This window comes from Orcinus orca, chromosome 3 (assembly GCF_937001465.1).
Source record: "Orcinus orca chromosome 3, mOrcOrc1.1, whole genome shotgun sequence".
Classification (NCBI taxonomy): domain Eukaryota; kingdom Metazoa; phylum Chordata; class Mammalia; order Artiodactyla; family Delphinidae; genus Orcinus; species Orcinus orca.
Window position 1 is genome coordinate 115,110,393 of NC_064561.1, and position 20,341 is coordinate 115,130,733.

At 35.1% G+C, this 20,341-nt stretch overlaps 1 protein-coding gene across 5 annotated transcripts in view; it reads left to right on the forward strand.

Moving 5' to 3' along the window:
- TMEM161B (transmembrane protein 161B) overlaps positions 1–20,341 on the forward strand; it is a 68,871-nt gene that overhangs the window by 1,767 nt on the left and 46,763 nt on the right. For 2 of the 5 annotated variants that reach the window (XM_033401575.2, XM_004263548.4), the window contains exon 2: positions 18,981–19,084. The exons of 1 other annotated variant lie outside the window; for it this stretch is intronic. In XM_033401575.2, the coding sequence (XP_033257466.1) occupies positions 18,981–19,084 (104 nt within the window). Of the gene's footprint in view, positions 1–18,980; positions 19,085–20,341 lie in introns of those variants that run through there. 2 more of the 5 variants (XM_033401595.2, XM_033401602.2) reach the window with 2 other exon arrangements.

Consider the following 20,341-nt stretch of genomic DNA (forward strand, 5'->3'; position numbering starts at 1 on the left):
GGACTATAACCCAAATCTCCAGTTCTTAAATTTCAGCTTAGTATTTGATATCTTGGTCTGAAAAGTTGAAGATAGGGTGTAATTAAAAACTTTAAATTGTCACAAAGAAGCTGAATGTGAACTTGTCAGTATTCTGTAGTAATAGAAGTAGAACCCCTCTCCCCCTGCCAGCTCAAAAAAAGGTAGTTTTGTTTTAAGCTAAGGTAAACTCATGATGTTTATCAAAATGCCACTTAAGAGAATGTCACCTGGAGAATGTCACCAGGAGCCAGATAGTTTACTCTCCATTTTGTTATTGCTTATAGTTCTGAGTTAATTACTAAGCTTGCAGCTTTACCTTCCCCAACTATGAAATTGATAATGCCTGTATATGCAAGTGTGGTCATTGCCTGGAATCCTTCAAAGGAAAGGGTTTAGCTATTATATGAAGTGAACAAGGGTTGAATTTGTTTAGGATTCAGCTTAGTTGAATTGAGGTCTTGTGCACTGCTTGGTCCTAATATAATGAAAAGGGCACAGAAGTCAGAAAACCCAGATTCTGCCCATTATTATATGAATTGGGCAAAATCACTCAACATAGATAAGAATTCCAATTTCCTTCTAGATAAGAGAAGTGGAACTTGATAGGAATTAAAACACCTTTTAACTCTAATATTTATGATTTTGTGACTTCACCCAGGACTTTTTTTCAGAATTTTCAGAAAGTTTCTGATTAAGTAAAATTTAGTCTGATTTCCACTGTCCTGTCCCCCCATCCTCAAGTTTGATTTTCTTTTTTTTTAAATCATTCACCTTTTAATTTTTTAATATATCAGGTTGCTAATACTTGGAATCTTTGTCAATATGTTTGGTCAAGTAATTTACTACTGTTTTAAATACAATTATGGAATGGAAAGCAAAGTCTTTTTTATTTTACACCTTGATTTTATTTTTGTTTTAGTCGATATAAACTCATGATCCAGACCAAGAATACTGAGTATTCACTCTTAATTTTTTTGCTTTCATGTTGTGAGAATGGATAGTCCATAGAAAATTTACTAAAGGAATAAAGCTATTATCTTTTTGAAAGTTATAGACCAACTTTAATCAAATAGATCTTTACACCATTTAGGCTGATTTGTGGGAGAAAAGTAGATTCGAGCTAAGTCCTGGAATTGTAGGAATCGCATGGCTTATTTTATCTATGTAACATCCTCTAGTAACTTTTACTGTGGGATTGTGCTGTGGTGTGTTAGTTGTGAAAAAAAGGTTGTGAACCTCTGCCTTAATCAGAGTTAATGAGAAAGTTTTCTTTTTGGGGAATGGGGAGGGCTGTTGGGAAGAGATAATGTGGTATAAGTTACAAGAGAAATACATGTAATGTGTTCAAAGAATAGTACAGAGAAAAGAAATTAATTCTAATGGGGAGGGAGTCATGTAATAGGTGACTTCAACTGAGTTTTGAAAAGTGTATTAGGACACTAGTTCTCAACTTAAGTTCACATAGGATTCACCTGTGATGCTTGATAAAAATGCTTATCTGGTCTCCATTATTGGGGGGTGGAATCTGAGAATTTAATTTTTAATGAGTTTTACAGTTAAGTCTGAAACTCGTGGTCCTTAAAGCACTTTGAAGGAACTCTAATGCAGACATTAGAAACTTTGATGGAGATATTGAAGTTTTTGTGCTGAGTGATAATCAGATGTGTGGTTTGTTGATGTGGTGGATTACTTTAATTGATTTTTGAGTGTTGAACTAGCCTCAAATACCTGGAATAAATTCCAATTTGTTGTGGTGTATAATTCTTATACACTGTTAAATTTGATTTGCTGGTATTTTGTTTAGGCTTTTTGCATCTATGTTCATGACAGATACTGGTCTGTAGTTTTTGTTTTTCTTGTAATGCCTTTGCCTGGTTTTGGTAGTAGGGTAATGCTGTCCTCATAGAATGAGTTAGGAAGTATTCCCTCTGCTTCTGTCCTCTGAAAGAGATTGTAGAGACTTGGTATAATTTCTTCCTTAAATGTTTGGTAGAATTCACCAGTCCACCCTACTGGGCCTGGTGCTTTTTGTTTTGGAAGGTTATTAATTATTGGCTCAATTTCTTTAGTAGATATAGGCCTATTCAGATTGTCTATTTCTTGTGTCAGTTTTGGCAAATTGTATTTTTCAGAAATTGGTTAATTTCATCCAGGTTATAAAATCTACGGGCATAAACTTGTTCATAGTGCTTCTTTATTATCCTTTTAATGTCCATGGATCTGTAGTGATATCTCCTCTGTCATTTCTGATATTAGTAATTTGTGTCCTCTCTTTTTTTCTTACTTGGCTTGTCTAGAGGCTTATTGATTTTATTGATCTTTTCAAAGAACCAGCTTTTGGTTTTATTGATTTTTTTCTCTGTTGGTTTCCTCTTTTCAATTTCATTAAAAATAATTCACATTATTTCTTTGCTTTTGCTTACTTTGGATTTAGTTTGCTCTTTTTCTTGTTTTGTAAGGTGGAGCCTTAGGTGATTGATTTAAGATCTCTTCTAATATATGCATTCAATGCTGTAAATTTCCCTCTAATCACTGCTTTTGCTGTATCCCATAAAATTTGATTAGTTGTGTTTTCATTTTCATTTAGTTCATAGAAATTAATGTTTTTAATTTCTCTTGAGATTTCCTCTCTGACCCCTGTGTTATTTAGTCTCCATGTATTTTGGGATATTCCAATTATTTTCTGTTACTGATTTCTAGTTTAATCCCATTGTGATTTGAGGGCAGACAATGTATGTTTTCTATCCTTTTAATTAGTTAAATGTTTTATGGCCCAGAATGTGCAGTTTGAAGGATGGATTCTGGTCAGGTTTCATTAGTTTGCCACTTAGTGGCAGAGATTTGGGCCTCTTCTCAGTTCTCTGACTTTTCTTCCACTTCTTTACTAATTCTTTCCAAAAGAGGCTTAGTTCAAATAATCATAGAGACTGTTCTCTTGGTTAGCATTTGGTTGATTCAAGGTTGATTCTGTTTTTTGTTTTTTGTTTTTTTTGCGGTACGCGGGCCTCTCACTGTTGTGGCCTCTCCTGTTGCGGAACACAGGCTCCGGACGCGCAGGCTCAGCGGCCTTGGTTCACGTGCCCAGCCGCTCCGTGGCATATGGGATCTTCCCGGACCAGGGCACGAACCCGCGTCCTCTGCATCAGCAGGAGGACTCTCAACCACTGTGCCACCAGGGAAGCCCCAAGGTTGATTCTTAAGACTGGTTTATACTTTGGGCTCTGTCCACTTTTTAGATAATTAATTCGTTTGTTTGCTCTGGGATAGAAGCTTAAAGCAAATACAGTTGATTTTAGAAAATGAGAACATATTCTAAAGTGTTCATTTTTTAAGAGAGAATTTATTATTTTCTTACTATTGTGCCATGGTTTTCCCATGTTACTAAGTCAAGAATGAACACCAACTTGCCCCAAAGGAACTTTGAAGAAATAAACCCGTTTTGTACACTGCCCTCCTACTCTTTCTGTACCACCTACCCTTGAGTTACAGAAAAAAAAATTTTTTTTAAGGTCCTGGTGAGATGAACATTCTCTTGTTTTTAACTGAAATGATTATGTCTTTTGTTTCACCAAACACTTAAAAATCATGCTCTTACTTCAAAAGTATTTGTTCAATCATTCATTCATTGTCTGTTAAGCAGTATCTGTATGTCATGTACTGTTCTCGGCAACAGAAATACAACTGTTTATAAAACAGAGACATTCCTGTCTTTATGGACCTTATGTTTTATTGAGAGAGTCTGACAATAATCAAATGAGACATAATATTTTTTAGTCTTGGTAAATACAATAAGGAAAGGTAGAACAGAGTTAAGGAAATGATTGGGGTGGTTATTTTAGATAGGGCATTCAGGAAAAGCCACAATGAGGAGGTGACATTGAAATAGATTTGAGTTCATATATGTATTCAGCCTGTATACCTGATATCTTTGAATATGTGTTTATGAACTGCACCCTAAAAAAGTGTTATAGTGTCAGGCACAAAGCTCATAGTTTCTTTAACTATAGTGGGAATCTTTCAATAAAGCCATGTATTATCATCTTTCCATGCAGTGAACAGAAAAATAATAGAAATGTGTGTTTTAAAATCGTATATTAGTAGATGATATTATATTTTACTGAATAGATTACATTTTTTATGACACATATTTTTAGTCTTTTAAGTTATTACAGATCTTGGGAGAATATAACTTATTCACTCAAAGTATTCTGATTTTACATTGTATCTTTACTTACATTAAACAGACTTAGTAATTCTTTTGTTAAAGTAAATTAAATATCTTTTGTGTTTTGACCATAAACAAAGATTTAGGAAAACCTGAAATAATTTCACCTTTGATACTTTGATGTTGAAGCTCAGGATTTTAATATCTGACTATAGTGTTTTATTTATTTTTTAAAAATTGTAAGATGTTACAAAAACCAACTGCTCAAACATGCGTATCTTTAAAAATGACTTTGGGAAGAATACAATAAATATATGATATTGAAAATCTGCTTGAACCAGAACTAGATGACCTCCATAGTTTGTTTCAAGGTTCTGTGATTCTGGATGTGTGATTTTGTGAATATTATTGATGTACTTTTAGTTAAATGTACATTGAGGGAACAAAGGAGGGAATATTCAATTTGTATGGAGTTTAAGAAGGATTTCACAAAGGACTAGGTCTTTAAGCGTAAGTGGAAATATGTCAGGTAGATAAGAAATTGAGTGTTACTTTTCCTCAATAGCAATAATAGCTGCATTTATTTAAAGTTAATATTTATCTACTCTACTTATATTAACTTAACTAAATACTTATAAAGTTATTCAGTCTTGGGTTTTTTTTTTAACTTCCTACAATTTTTTTTTTTAATCTCCGTATTTTACCTCCTTTTTTTTTTTAACCTCTGTTTTACAGATGTAGAAATGGAGGCACAGCGACATTAGAGTAGTTCATCCAAAATCACATCTATTGGTGGTGGAATTTGACTTCTAAATCAGGCTGTTTGGCCACTGTACTGTTGTGCCAATCTTATTGTTTATCTTTGATAAGTTTTAACTTATGAAAGGATTGAATTTCAAAAACATTTTCCTATAGAAGTAATATTATAATTAGTGATTATATTTCTAGAAAATCCTTCCCAACTTAGTTACTACCTAGTATCACATCTCATGGTATTAGAGAAATTAATTATTACTGTCATGTGTAGCGCTAATGATTGGCATTTCTAACTCAGATGCTAAATACATCTGACACTGCTGCAGTAAGTCACAATAAGGATTCTGTCATATTCCTTTTACCTTAACTGGCACTCCTTCACGCCAAAGCATTAATTTCCCTTAGGCCTGGGGTTGAACTAGTAACACTGATGAAGTGTGGAGCAATTAGAGAACTGGGGATGAGGACCTGTGGTGAATTGGAATTTCTTATCAGCTTAAGCATGTAGTGTGTCACATTTGTTCCAAGCCTGTCTCACAGCCCATTTCTTTTCCTGAGGGCTCTCAGGATTGGCTTGCTTCTTTTCTTTTCACTTGGATTACCTATTGCTTGCAACTAGAACTTTGTTCCCTCCCTGAGTTGCAAAGAAGAATGTGGTCTTGTAGAGTATTTTGCCTTCCCTCCCAGACATTCAGCACTCTAGTAAAGGTTTTTACTGCTAGAAGAATTTGTAAAAGTTATCTCCCCATGTAACTTCTGACAGACCATGAACTAATTATCTATCTATCTATCTAGATATTTATTATAAAGATCCTTTAGGGAAAAAAATAGAAGTGCTAGATGATAATGATGAATCTTTGCAATAAATTCTTGGAAGTAGAGAGGTTTGGATTGTGAAGAAGAGATGAGATGGAAATACTAAGGGACATTGGTTAGAGAAAGGGAGACTTTTCTCCAACAGTAGAAATTACTTAGGAAGTAGGAACTTCAACAAGCTCCATATTATAAATATATGATAGTAGACTGACATCAGTTAATGTCACAGATAAGGCACTGCTAAGGCTATGGCCATTTTTCTTTCTTTTTCTTTTTTTTTTTTTTTTTTTGCGGTACGCGGGCCTCTCACCGCTGCAGCCTCTCCCGTTGCGGAGCACAGGCCCCGGACGCGCAGGCCCAGCAGCCATGGCTCACGGACCCAGCCGCTCCGCGGCATGTGGGATCTTCCCGGACTGGGGCACGAACCCGTGTCCCCCACATCGGCAGGTGAACTCTCAACCACTGCTCCACCAGGGAAGCCCTTCCTAGTCCAATTTTTAAGCCAAAAATGAATTTGAAAAGAATCTGGATAACTGCAATTAGAATTGCCAACGAAATATATATTCCAGTCAGGAGGGACAGATAAGAAAGCTTCGGTAAAATTCATTGTAGTGTAAGTAGTAACTTTAACTGAGACATTAGTTCTTTAAAACTATTTTTTAATTTGATTTCAGCTAACATTTATTGAGTACTTATTCTTGACTTCAGTAGTTTCTCAATCATTACTGTCAGAAGTAATTATGGTCATCATAGTTCTTTCTCTTGATAGTCACTAAAAATTTTTTCAAATCATAAAGAAAATGAATCATTTAATAAGAGAATTGGCCAAGTAGCTAAGTTTAAAAAAAAAAAAAGGACTGTAGAACCTCTGGCGTTCACAAATCTAAGAGAAATTCCTGCAAACCACTATTTGAGGTAAGAATGCTGGGCAGTGGGCTAGGTGTACTCCTTTACATTAACTTGGAGCTCTGATTTCTATGTAGGTCTCCTATAAATATTAGCTCATTTAATTCTTATGAGGAAGTGATAATTATTCATTCCCATTAGCAATAACCACATATCACAGGCTTTGATGGTGGCTTAAGAAATGGTAAATATGTGAATGCCAACAATCTGTTCTTTATTTAATTAAAGTATTACAGTCATCATCAGTAGGCTTTTTTAAGATTTTGGAGATCATTTGCCAACTCCTGTCATTTTGTAGATAAGGAATGAGTCCTAGAGAGGGCTTCTCTGGTTGCTGTACTAATGCTAGTTAGTGACAGAACTACCTCGATTCTAGTGTTTGATTATTCAACATATTAAAATATTAACAGTGAATGAATTTTTCTAACAGTTAATATTAGGGGTGCACATTAAGTTTTCTTGGCTTTTGTATTTGGTTTAAAATTTAGAGATAAGCTGAAATTTTTATTTTGAATTGTTTAATAAAGCTTTATTAGCACACTTACCAAAGTTTGAAAGTATTTGCAATATTTACTGCATTAAATTGAGAGGATTATCTTGTAAAAATAGCTACAACTCTTTGCGGTTTTTTTTTTTAACATCTTTATTGGAGTATAATTGCTTTACAATGGTGTGTTAGTTTCTGCTTTATAACAAAGTGATTCAGCTATACATATACATATATCCCCATATCTCTTTCCTCTTGCTTCTCCCTCCCTCCCACCCTCTCTATCCCACCCCTAAAATAGCTACAGCTCTTAACTCTGAGGTATGCAGAGTGCATGATATATTGTCTTTCAGTCTTAAAGTGAATTATTTTCTTCTTTATTGTGAATAAAGTTCAGTGTTTGGCATGTATAGGAAACTGAATATAGTGAAGAACAGTGGGCAAATTTATGTTTTATCCTTTTATTTCATCTAAAAAGTAAATATTCGACTTGTAATGAAAGCCTGTCTTGCAAGGCACTTTCCTGGGAATGGGGTTGGGGCTAAGAAATGAGTTAAGTACAGTTCTAGTGGGGGAGAGACCCTTAAATTACAGCTCAGCATGATAAAGTCTGTTTTGGAGTTATGCATATATTTTTTAGTAGCCAGGAAGGTTTTATAGAGGAAATGAATGTTGAGGAATGAGGAGGAATTGGTTAGAACAAGCAAGATGATTTGTAAATGTCAAATATAAATTTATTAGTTTTGACTAATAGCTTTTTTGAGTATAGATATGTAGGGACATTTTTTATATTGTCAGAAAATACTCTTACAGTTAAGGAAGAGTGGCAGAATTTAGGGATGTCTTACATTAAACCTTTTGTATTTTACTTATCAGTATTACAATAAAACATTTATGCCTGTTTTGCTTAGAGATAAAGTAGCTTGTTAACATCTTTAAAAATATTTAAGTTTTCATCAACATTTTAATGACTGTATGGTATTGCTTCACATGAGATATTGCATAATTTATTCAACCTACTGTAACTGGAAAGTTATCTTTTACAATAAACAACTAGGGACTTCCCTGGTGGCACAGTGGCTAAGAATCTGCCTGCCAGTGCAGGGGACACGGATTCGATCCCTGGTCTGGGAAGATCCCACGTGCCGTGGAGCAACTAAGCCCGCGAGCCACAACTACTGAGCCTACTCTCTAGAGCTCGTAAGCCACAACTACTGAGCCCACGTGCCACAAGTACTGAAGCCGGCGCGCCTAGAGCCCGTGCTCCGCAACAAGAGAAGCCACCACAATGAAAAGCCTGCATGCTGCAGAGAAGAGTAGCCCCCGCTCAATGCAACTAGAGAAAGCCGCTTGCAGCAATGAAGACCCAATGCAGGCCAAAATAAATAAATTTATAAAAAAATAAAATAAACAACTATTAATTTCAACACATATGATGTTGAAATTAATAAAATGGTTTATGAATTATATTTAATTAGAGTGTCCCATATTCTTGGGAAAAAGCATCTTGATCCTTGCACCCTATTTCTTTTTTTTTTTTTTTCCACCCCGGTATGTGGGCCTCTCACTGTTGCGGAGCACAGGCTCCGGACGCGCAGGCTCAGCGGCCATGGCTCACGGGCCTAGCTGCTCTGCGGCATGTGGGATCTTCCCGGACCGGGGCACGAACCCGTGGCCCCTGCATCGGCAGGTGGACTCTCAACCACTGCGCCACCAGGGAAGCCCCTTTGCACTGTATTTCTTGTTGGTCTCCCACTTTGCCTTATCAATTTATATCATAAGAAAAATATCTAAAGTTTTTTTCAGAGGTTAATCAAATTCTGAAAAACGGATTTCTATCATCATCTTCAGCAGAAAATCTGGACTGCTATTACTGAATATAGTTATGTCAAATTCATGCATTCTACTATGTTGTAGGTCTAATTAAGATATTTAGGGTGAACCAAGGCATTTTATTGAAGGTTTGTGGTTTTGGACCTTAGTTTTAAAGTACATTAAATTTCTTATTCTGAATTCGGAAACAATAAAAATTTCTGCTTGTACTTTTTACTCTAAAGAAATTAAATTTTGTGGTGCAAAACATCGATGTTGGCAAACCAGACTAATTCTGTAAACATTTAAATTTGAAAACCCAGGTCGTTTGAGTTCAAATCATAGTTGTTGGTGATTGTGTTTTCCAATTCCCTTTCTGTCAATTTACCTTCTATATATTATGTGTATATAATTCTGTTCGTAGTAACAATTTGAACCATATGAAATTGCTGTTTTGTAGGTCAAAACAAATATCTGATTTCATATGATTCAATCAATATGTCTGTTAAATATCAATAGGTGACTTTATTCATATTCGTTAACTGCTTTCCTACCAAAACCTTTTATTTTCATTTCATTTGTTTAGCAAAGGCCTCCTTATTTTCAGGTCTGTTTACTGTGTCTGTAAGGGCTGGAGCTATGATATAAAACCAGATAAAGGCCATTGATAGCCTGTATAATAAACCCTGGGATTCTAGGGATGGTCTGCGGGGAGGAATTCTCCCTGCCTATTCATGATTGTTGTATGCTTTTATCTGCTTTGGCATTATGTGGAAGAATTTCTCTTCTGGGTGAAATTTAGATAGCCCTCATTTCTATTAAAGAACTTACTGGAAGTAATTGTTTTTAAAAATGCAGCTTGGATTTGTCAGTCATCTACATGTATAAGTTCATCAGACCTTTCTTAAGTTTCTGGACATCCTCTCAGTCACATTGCCAAGATCTTGACCTGGATGCGGTTATTTTTCAAGATCTCTCAAACTTTGTCCACTTTGGTCATTTCTTTGGCTCTCTTGACCAGCTACTTAATTATCCTGCAGATTTAACCTTTAACTCCACATCTTTCATTTCTCTGATGTTGTACCTGAGTTACTGAGTCATGCAGACTTGTAGTTGCTTGGCAATTATTCATTCAATTCTTCCGTTAACTTTTATGTCAAAATTCTCACGACTTGCTGCCCCTCCCCTCTTTTGGTTTACAGATCAACTCCCCACCCCATCATGGTTTTTAGGGAATGATCTGAGGACTTTGAAATGATATGTAATGAGTTTTCCAAAATGACTATGTCCAGTGGAAAGCAGGACATCAAAAGTCTTGACCTAGTTTTTCCTTATCCCACCCCAGCCAAGTTATGTAACCTTTGAAGACCTCAGTTTTTCACTTTAATACGTCTCTATACCTTTTGTGCTTCTGTTCAGTAGAACAAGGTCTCATAAAGTTTTACTTTCAACTTAGGCCTTCAGTCTCATCTATTTCTGATTCATAAGCAATACCCACAGTTAACTCCTTTTTAGAATATTTAGCAGCCCCCTTATATTGGTTCCTTCCCTTTTGCCTTAAGTATGTATATTTTCCCCCTTACAAATGTATATTTTTATATGTGAACCTTTCTAGTAACTGTCATATTTTCCTCTTACTGCTTAATTTTTCCAAGGAATAATTATGGCCATTATTCTCATTTTATCTTTACATAATCACTTAAGTTTAATCTTTACCTATTGATACTTTTCTTGCAGAGATAATTATTAACGTCATGCCTAATTCCTTTTTTTTCCTCTAAAAAAATGTTCTTAATTTTGCTCTTGTTTTTGAAGCTGTTTTAGTTTAGGCTTTTATGGTGTTGGTTGGACTATTTCAGCAGGTATCTAATCTAGCTCTTTGCTTCCAATTACTTTTACCCTCCCTCCACTTGATTTTTCCACTGTAGTGGCAGAGTTATCCTTCCAAAATATATTTGGTTTAGTTACTTCCAGGCTTAGGATCCTTGACTTATTTCTGAGTACCTGCAGAAGAGTCCATTTTGGGCAACCCATACCAAAATCTAGCTGTGTGGAACTGCTCATTATTTCAGCTCATGCCATTTACATTCTTGGTACAAATAGGTGTATGTGTCTAAACTTGTATTCTTTTCCTGTCTGACATTGGGATACTACTTTAACCTTGTGACATTGGTTTAGATGTCACCTCTGTGAACAAGTCTTTCCCAGTTCTCTAATGTAGATTTAATCACTCCCTTTCTTGGAATGCTCCCATGACGCTGGGCACTGACCTCTACCATACCACTTATCACATGTTATTTGTAGGTGGCATGAGGGGTGGTTAACATTTTAAGAGTTTGATAAAATCAACACGTGATGGAAGAAATAAGTTGTCCTCTCACCTTGATCTTAGATGTGGATTGTTTGCAAGACTTAAGGTAGACTAGATTGTAGCCAAATCAATGGTATTTGCATGTCAAAAGATAGAGAAAATTTTAGATAGGTTTTCGCCTGAAGAAACAGGATTGGAAAGTAGTTTTGTCGTTTGAAAGTCTAGAAAAGCAGTTTAAATAGCCAGAATTGGACATACTTATCCAGAACTATTTAGTGTTGGAGTATTTTATACTCTAGAGGGCTGTTTTGTGTGTTTCTTCAGACTTCATTGCTACGTGAATGAAATATCCCTCAATGATGCCTTTTGCTCTGAATCACTACGTACCAAGCAGCCTGTTTATAATTTGACTTCCAGTGTATCATTAAGACAGTAATGGAGTGGAGCACTTAGTGAACTTGAGCATCTGATTCACTTGATAGCTTATGTTTCACTGTATATTAGTTGTTAGAACTCTTACAAATCTGATTATTGCCAGTCTGTCTGATGTAGAATTGGTTGTACCAGAGAAACATGTTCTGTGTGTGTTCTGAATGGCTGAGGATACAGCCAAGGTGGGAGGCCTGTGGTAGGGTTGTTAGTCCACTTCCTTGAGTTCCCTTCAGCCTACAACTTTTCTGTCAGTGGCTTTAGGATTCTGCCAGTCACTGAAACTAAAACATCCTGAAATAACCTTTGAGACATTCCTGTTTTATTCTATAGTTGTTTTCCTTCGTGGTCAGTCACACTCAAAAGTCTGATTGGTTTTCTACTGACCAAGTTTTAGTTTTGTTCTTTCCTTCCTAGTTTCAACTGTTTCTACCTTAGTCTTAGGTTTTCTCTTTAATTGCTCAATATATTGCTGTGTCTAATTTTCCTTATATGTTACTTGTATTATTTTATTCTCCTACCCCTGACTGTTTAAAAAGCCTTCCAAGGTGATCTTTATAGACACCTCAGCTCGATGCCTCCTCTTGGTTTTTAAGACTCTTAACAATCTGAAATTCTGTCTTCATCTGATTTCTCACAATTCTTTGTCATATATTAAAGTCTGCTTTGGTTGAGTTAAGCTTTTTTGCTGTCCCATGGTTACTCTGTTCACATTTGTCATTTAGCCTGGAAGTCCCTTCCTTGATTTCAGTTTACTCATCCACTCTATGAAACTTTTGATTTCAATTTTTTTGAATTTTTGTAACTGTTGTTCATAGTACTATGCAGTTTTGTGCTCCAACATTGTCTTAATAATATTTGTTGTTACCTAATATGATAATCTTGGATTTTAAGTTCTGTTAAGACAGATTGTTTTGTAGTAGTGTCATTCATTCTTTCAACCCTACTATGTACGTTGAATTATTCTAAATGTCATTGCTCTGAGTATTTGGGTTATAATAGTCAGTGAAACACAGAAGTCCTTTGCCAAGTTTCTAATAATAGCCAGTAAGATATTGGATGTATGTTAGGCAGACAGCCTATATTTGTTAATTAAATTTTTGTTTGCTTTTCTCATTTATAGATATAAATAAATAATTTCTGTAGTGACATAATTTGAATTTATAGATTTTTAACATTGTTTGGCCAAGACCCTAACTCATTTGTCACTATAATATATAGTGATTCTATATAGTTCTTATCACCAACATAAGAGAGGCTGCACCTCTCCTTCCTGCAGTACTGCTACTACCTTTAGTGCAGTTCCTCCTTTCATACCTGGGCAGTTGTCTTAGTGCTGCTGGGTTATCCCTCATCCAGTCTTTACATGGTATCCAGAGCAACTTTTCTTAAATACTGATCTGGTTATATTACTTTTCATGGGTTTCCTTATTGTTTCCAGGCTAAATTCTAAACCTGTAAGTTTTGCACTTTAGTATCTGGTTTTGGACTACTGTCATCCTATGGGAAGCAGATATCACTGATGGTTCATCAAGCTGATTCTACCGAGTCTTGACTCATGCTTTACTTTCCACAATCCCCTTTCACAGCTTTTTGCCCTCAGTACTCTCTCTCTCTCTTCTCTCTTGCTGTGTTCTCATAGAATCCTCTGCCTGTTGTCTCATAACTTTGTATTGTAAGGGTCCATTTACTCTGTTAGTGGACTGGTTGCTCATTGATGTCAGGGACTGTGCTGTTTCTCCCTATTGTGTGCAGGTGGTTCAGTGCCTGAAGTGTGTTACTTGATAAATGTTCATTGAATGCACTGAAATGACTTAGTGCATTCGGTTGGAAATTAGGGGTCTGGGTTCTGGATAAGTCTGTGACTGAGTAGTTCTGTGGTCTTCGCTATTTGGACCCTGACTTCTTCATTTGTAAATTGTACAGAGATGGTTTGCTTAACTGCTCAGTGTGTGAATTCTAAGTTTTATGTGAATCTAGATTGAAATAACAAAGTTCGCCCCTTCTTTACAGTATAAATCATTTGAGCATCTCTAAGAAGTCTGTTTCAACATGTCTAGCTATCACTAAAATATGTAAAAAGTTAAGAAACCGAAAATAGCAACATCATTGGGTAACAGCCTCTTTCTTTTTTTTCCCTTCTTACTTATTCAAGGGGGGTGATAATTAAAACCCTTTGGGTGGTGTGAGTCCCAAGTATGTATGCTGATTTGCCTTCTGATGCTAAACAATGTATACTTTGTTTCAGTCTGTTGTCAACAGCAGAGCTAGTTTAATGAAACAAAACAAAATGTCAACTCCGCCGAGGTTGACATAATATTGTTCCAAGTTTGAATTTTAAAATTGCTGGGACTTCTGTGTTTGATCCCTGGTCGGAGAGCTAAGATCCCACATGTCTTGCGGCCAAAAAACCAAAACATAAAACAGAAGCAATATTGTAACAAATTCAAAAAAGACTTTAAAAATGGTCCACATCAAAAAAAAATCTTAAAAAATAAATTGCAAGATGTTTGTTTTTAAGTTTGGGGAGTTTTATTGTCAAGCAAGGTAAAATACTGCTGTTTGATATATTTTATTTCTTGGAGAATTGTTTAATTTTCCTTGGTAAGAATTTTTTTAACCTACCCAGAAACGATTACTAACAAAAATTGAAATGATCATTCTTCTGTAGACTAAAGGCAAATAACTTTTTCTTGCTCTTCATGGCCTCAGGTTAATAGATGTGGAAAGGTTGAAACCTAAGTTGCCCCAGTGTTTCACCCTTCTTGGGTGCTTATGAGCTATTTCATAATTGACTTTCCCCAGTTCCGGTTATCAAGAGAATTGGGGCCTAGGGGCAATGAATCCAGACAGAAACCATCTCTTTGGTCAAGTTATTGTTTTGAGGCCCTAATAAAACCATTAAGGCCACTTGGGTCAATGACCCATATGGTTGTGTGTTTGAGAGTTCAGCCATGATGGACTTTATCGTTTCAGCGCATATCTACCCAGTTTAATAGTTTTTTCTTATGAAATTTATGTTTGTTTATGCTTAAATTTACTTAAGCATTATCTTTTTGTTGTTGTTGTTGTTGCGGTACGCGGGCCTCTCACTGTTGTGGCCTCTCCCGTTGCGGAGCACAGGCTCCGGACGCACAGGCTCAGCAGCCATGGCTCACGGGCCCAGCCGCTCCGCGGCATGTGGGATCTTCCCGGACCGGGGCACGAACCTGTGTCCCCTGCATCGGCAGGCGGACACTCAACCACTGCGCCACCAGGGAAGCCCCTAAGCATTATCTTTTAATTAAAAATAATGAAAAATATTCAGGAAATTTGGTTTTTAAACATTTCAAAAATTCTGTTTTGTATAAACTTAGACATACATAGACATTTAAATTGGTCAGTGAAGGCAGGTTATTTAAATGACTTGTTTTTAAATTTCAAATGATTGTGTCTCTTAGTTAATGAATTGAGTACTTTATATTTTAATATGTTAATCCCTGGCATGAACACTGTAATTGTCAATTGTATAGTAATGTCTCAAAAATTGATCTAAGTTTAGTATTAATAATATATTAAATTGATAACATATAATTCTATAAAATGGTTGCCATTTTGAAAATATATTCCGAGGACTCTTTTCTAAATATGTATGAAAAGGAATAACTTTGGGGACATATATTCCATATAATTTAAAAATTGCTTCTCCAAAAAATTAGGTAGATTCTTGTATTGGGAAAAAAGCAACATATTTTCTTTCAGTACCACATATATAGTCACCTAACAGCTGATTCATTCTCAGAAAGATTTATTGACTTCTATTAGAAAGTTGGAAGAAAACTTCTATTATACAATATATTTAACCCAGTATGTAGATGAGGTTTTGAGAAAGTATTTTCATTTAAAAAGATGGAAATGGCATAGTAAGGTAAATGAATGGAGTGAAGTTACACTTTTCCATTGAATGTTTTTTAGTCAAACATTAACTACAACATTGAGAATGAGTTTGCCTTTCTTGGGGTTGATCTCTTTAGTTCCTCCTTTGCCTCAATGTACCATCAGTCTCTGAATTCTTCAACAATATCCTTAAAATGCATTTTTCTTCTGTACCAGAGATAACCACAGTAATTTAAAGCATCATCATTTCTGGTCTGGATCATTGCAGAAGCCTAGTTGCTATTCTTAATTCTAGTCAGTCCAATTTGCTGATTTTTGATTGTTTTTGCCTTCACATGGTTTACATTCTTCAGTAGTGGGTTTATCAGCAGTTTATGCTTAGTGATTTGGAGTAAGAGGAGAGAGTTTGGCAAGATGCCTCTTTTTCCCAGTTCATCACAGTCCATCATATATATATATCTTCCAGATCAGTCTTTCTGAAATGCCATTTAATACCTGTAACATTTATTAGGTGTGACTAAGATATGATTTCTGCTATTAAGGAGTTTACACTTTAATAAATTGTTATATATGTTTATGAGAGATTGTACTAGATGACCTTGAAGATACTGTGATACTATCGCATTTCTTTCAAGGCTAGATTGAGGTTCTAGTTTTGTCCACAAAACTTTCCCTGGCTAAAAAATTATCTTTTGCTTTTAAGTCTATAATCTCAAATAGACTAACCTTCTGACCTACTTGCTAATGTATTTCTTGGCCTTGTTCTGCCTGAAAGAGTTCTTTGTAGCGGCATTCATTGTATGGAGATTGCAGAACTTCTATCACAATCTACATAGAAAATAGGATAGTAAATTCAAGTGATAGGAAATGTGAAAGAAAAAAGGTAAAAATGTAACCTTTGATGTTAGGTGAATGTAAAAGTGGTCTGAATCTTAACCCAATTGATAGAATTTAAGGCATTAAAATATGCACAGTGAAACCAGAGTTGAGGCAGGTTTCAAAGGCATTTTAAAAACAGTCCTGTTTAAGAGCCATTTTACTTTTTTAAAGAACAGTAAGTACATTTTTGTTCTTTTTAAATTAGGCATTTGTTCTTTTACTAATTGATTTATAAGAACTCTATATAATATCTAACAAGTGGATTATCCCTTTGTGATATGATTTACATATACCTTTTCCCAGTTAGTCTTTTGACATTGTTTATATTGTTTCTCTGTGAATAAATTTGATTGGATTTTTCTTAAAATCTCATATTGTTGGAGCAGTTTTAGGTTTGTAGCAGAACTGATCAGAAGGTATAGAGGGTTCCGTATCCCCTGTCCTGGCATGTGCGCAACCTCCCCCAGTATCAACATCCCACATCATGATAGTGCATTTGTTACAGTGGTGTACAACCTATTGAACAGTTGATGAAACCTGATGTTTGCAAAATTTTTTTGTGTTCTTTTATCACTTAGGAGACATGTCATTTTTTATGGTATGATTCCATTTATTTTGTTTTTTAAATTTATTTTTTATAGAAGTAACATTGGTTATTTTTTGCAAAGTCTCTTGTATTCTTGAAATTAAAAAAAATTATCCCATAATAGTAGTGATAATAATGACAATAGTACTAATTCATATTGACTGCTTACTCTGTAACAGGCACAATTAGTAACCACAGCTTGATTAGTAGGTAGGTTGAATTATTAGCTTCATTTTATAGAAGAGGAAATAGAGGTACAGAATGTTTGAATAACCTGTCCAGAAGGCATGCAGCCAGTAGATGGCAGATTCTGTCCCAGGCAGTTTGGGTCCAGAGTCCATCCTCTTAAACCAGATAAACTATACTACTTTTTAAAAAACATTTTAACATTTTTTTAAATGCACTTGTTTGGCATTGAGGAAGGAATTCAACTTTATTTTTGGACTGCTTAGATAGAGGAAGAGCCAACAAAGAGGAGTATAAAGAAATGGTCATCTAGGTGGGAGTAAAGCAAGGGATTTGGTAGACCTTGTGGGGATTCTGCTGAGATTTAAGATAAGGAAGGATAATTTGGCAAGGTGAAGTGATTGTGATTGTAGGTGTTTTAATGGAATGGGCTGAAGCAGAAGTCAGATGGGAACTGTGTGGGCATATGAGAACATAGAAACAGTGAAAACAAGTCTTTTGCAAAGTGGCTACGTATTTGAAGAAGGGAAGGGCTGTAGAATAAGAGAAAATTATTGGTATTTTTTAGAAAGGTGAAAGGTGTTAAAATGCTGATAGGAAGGATTTAAATAGAGAAGAGATTAAGGAAGATACTGGAGGGAAGCTATTCATTGATTAAGTTTCCTGAAAATCAGTGAGAGGATTTGCTCTGAAGCATAGATAGAGGGATTTGCTTTATACTGAAGATGCTCTGTTATTTCTAGAGGGTGTGGAAGAAGAAGGGTGCAGATGCAAGTGATTGTGAGCTTGTCCATGGCAAGTGAGAGTTCTCATTTGATGCTTTTGTTTTTCTCTCTGTGAACTGGAAGATGTTCTCTACTGAGTAGAGAGTTAGAAGTTTGGGGGGGCGGATAAATTAGGAGTTAGGGATTAGCAGATACAAGTTACTATATATAAAATAGGTAAATAACAAGGTCCTATTGTATAGCACAGGGAACTATATTCAATATCTTGAAATAACCTATAATGGAAAAGAATATGAAAAAGAATATACGTGTGTGTATATATGTATGTATGTATAACTGAATCACTTTGCTGTGATTGTAAATCAACTATACTTCAATAAAAAGAATTTTTAAAAAAAGTTTGAGGGAAGTTGGAGGTGTGAGGAGATGGGAGAAGGTTTGAATTAGGTATTACGGAGAACAAGAGAGGGATTGATGAGAGCAAACTACGGGCATTTTTGGACCTTGTTGAAGGCCCACCCACTGGAAGTTGGTGATGACAGTATTAATTAAAATTTTTTTTCTAGTGACTTTCAGGCCAGTTCTTCCATCACACTTACTATAGTTAATGCTCTTTAGTCATTCACTACCACCCTAGAATTTAAAAAAATGCATACTGCTTTTAGACCTAGCCAAGGTAGTGTTTTAAGTGTGTTGAATAGAGTAACTTTGGAGAAGGATGAAAAAAACAAAATCACCATTTTTCACTTCATTTTGGTACACTTAAGTAATGGAGAACGTTTCTTGGGAATAGATTTTGAATGTGTATGCTACTTTAACTTGTAGAGGATTATGAGAGGGGATCATGTATTTTAAATTTAAACATATGTGGTCTTGAATACCTAAATGGCAGAATAATATGTATTTTGGTAGTAAATCCATCTTTCTTAAAGTATAATTTTCAAAATGTATAGAAAGCTTTTCAGCAGTGTCCTCAAATCTAAATTCGTTCATTGTTAAACTTGTTTGTTTGTTTCTTTACACAGGGTGTGATAGGTATACAGCTGGTTGTTACCATGGTGATGGCCAGTGTCATGCAGAAGATTATACCTCACTATTCTCTTGCTCGATGGCTACTCTGTAATGGCAGGTAAGGCAAGGATAGGCTGATTCTGACTGGCACTTTCAAATCTTTGTTTAGTTTACCAGGCTGATTAACTTCCTAGAAGTTAAGTGCTAATTCCAATTTTCTAAAAACATGAAAAAAGAAAATAATGAGGAAAATCTAGCTTCCTTATTTCTCTTACTTGAGATATTAGTAGTTTATCTGTTTAGTACAAAGGTAATTGGGTCATGGTCAAGAATTTAGTCCCTTCCTTCTCTATCCCTTTCTGTCCATGGCCACTGGAACTATCACATGACTTTTCTAGTTACCTTTAATAAAAGTTGGTCAACAAGAGGAAGAGACTATAAATCGAAGTGCTTAAATATTTTTACCATTGTTGGAAAAAAGTGATTCAAAGCACATATCCTATTATTGGTGACTTACTTGAGAGTTATGAGAATTAGGGGCCCTTTTTTTACTGAAAATAATTTTAAACTTTAATTTAGTAAGGAGGCGATGAAGTTGTTTTGTAGGATTTTAATTTTGTTTACTGCACTTTAAGCTTACTACTGTCCCCTCCTTCTGCAGAGGAGGTAAGTTACCTTGCTGAAATTTGTACAATAAAAGAATAAAATCAAAAGTAAAGAAGTTAAATATAGGAGGTGTAGTGAGGCAAAAGCCGTAAAACTCTGCATACAGAAATACATGCCACAATCTTGTATAATTATGAAAGGTAAATTATAGATTTGGTACCATGACTATAGTTTTACTCCAATTATTTGTCTCTAATAAATAACCAAATTCTATTATTGATTTGTATATCAGTTTTCTTTTGTTTATTAGACTGTTTGAAGTTAGAAAGCAATGGATAGCTATTATCCTCGTAATGATTTCGTATATTGCAAGACCAATAATAAGCAATTCTGTCCATAAAGCTTAAATTTATTTTCTAGTTTCAAGTATGTTCTTTTTCTCTAATGCTTTATACTTTTTCCATATCAGTGTTTAAATAGGAAAATATTATTTAGACTGCTTAAAAAGTTTTTTTGAATACTGATAGGCACACACGTGTGTGGAATCGTGAGAGAACAGCAGTTTAAAAATGTGTATTTTATTAGCAAAGTAAATAATGACTAAAGTTTTAGTAAAGTTAAATAAAAGCTTCATCAAAGCTGTTTATAAGTGAAAAAAGTAAATCATCTGTGACTAGTTTTTAACTGTGTACGTTTATGCCCTGTGCAATCTTGCTTCCTTTTTTTGCTTAGCAAAAACCCTTTTTCGTAGATCATGAAAGAGGGTGAA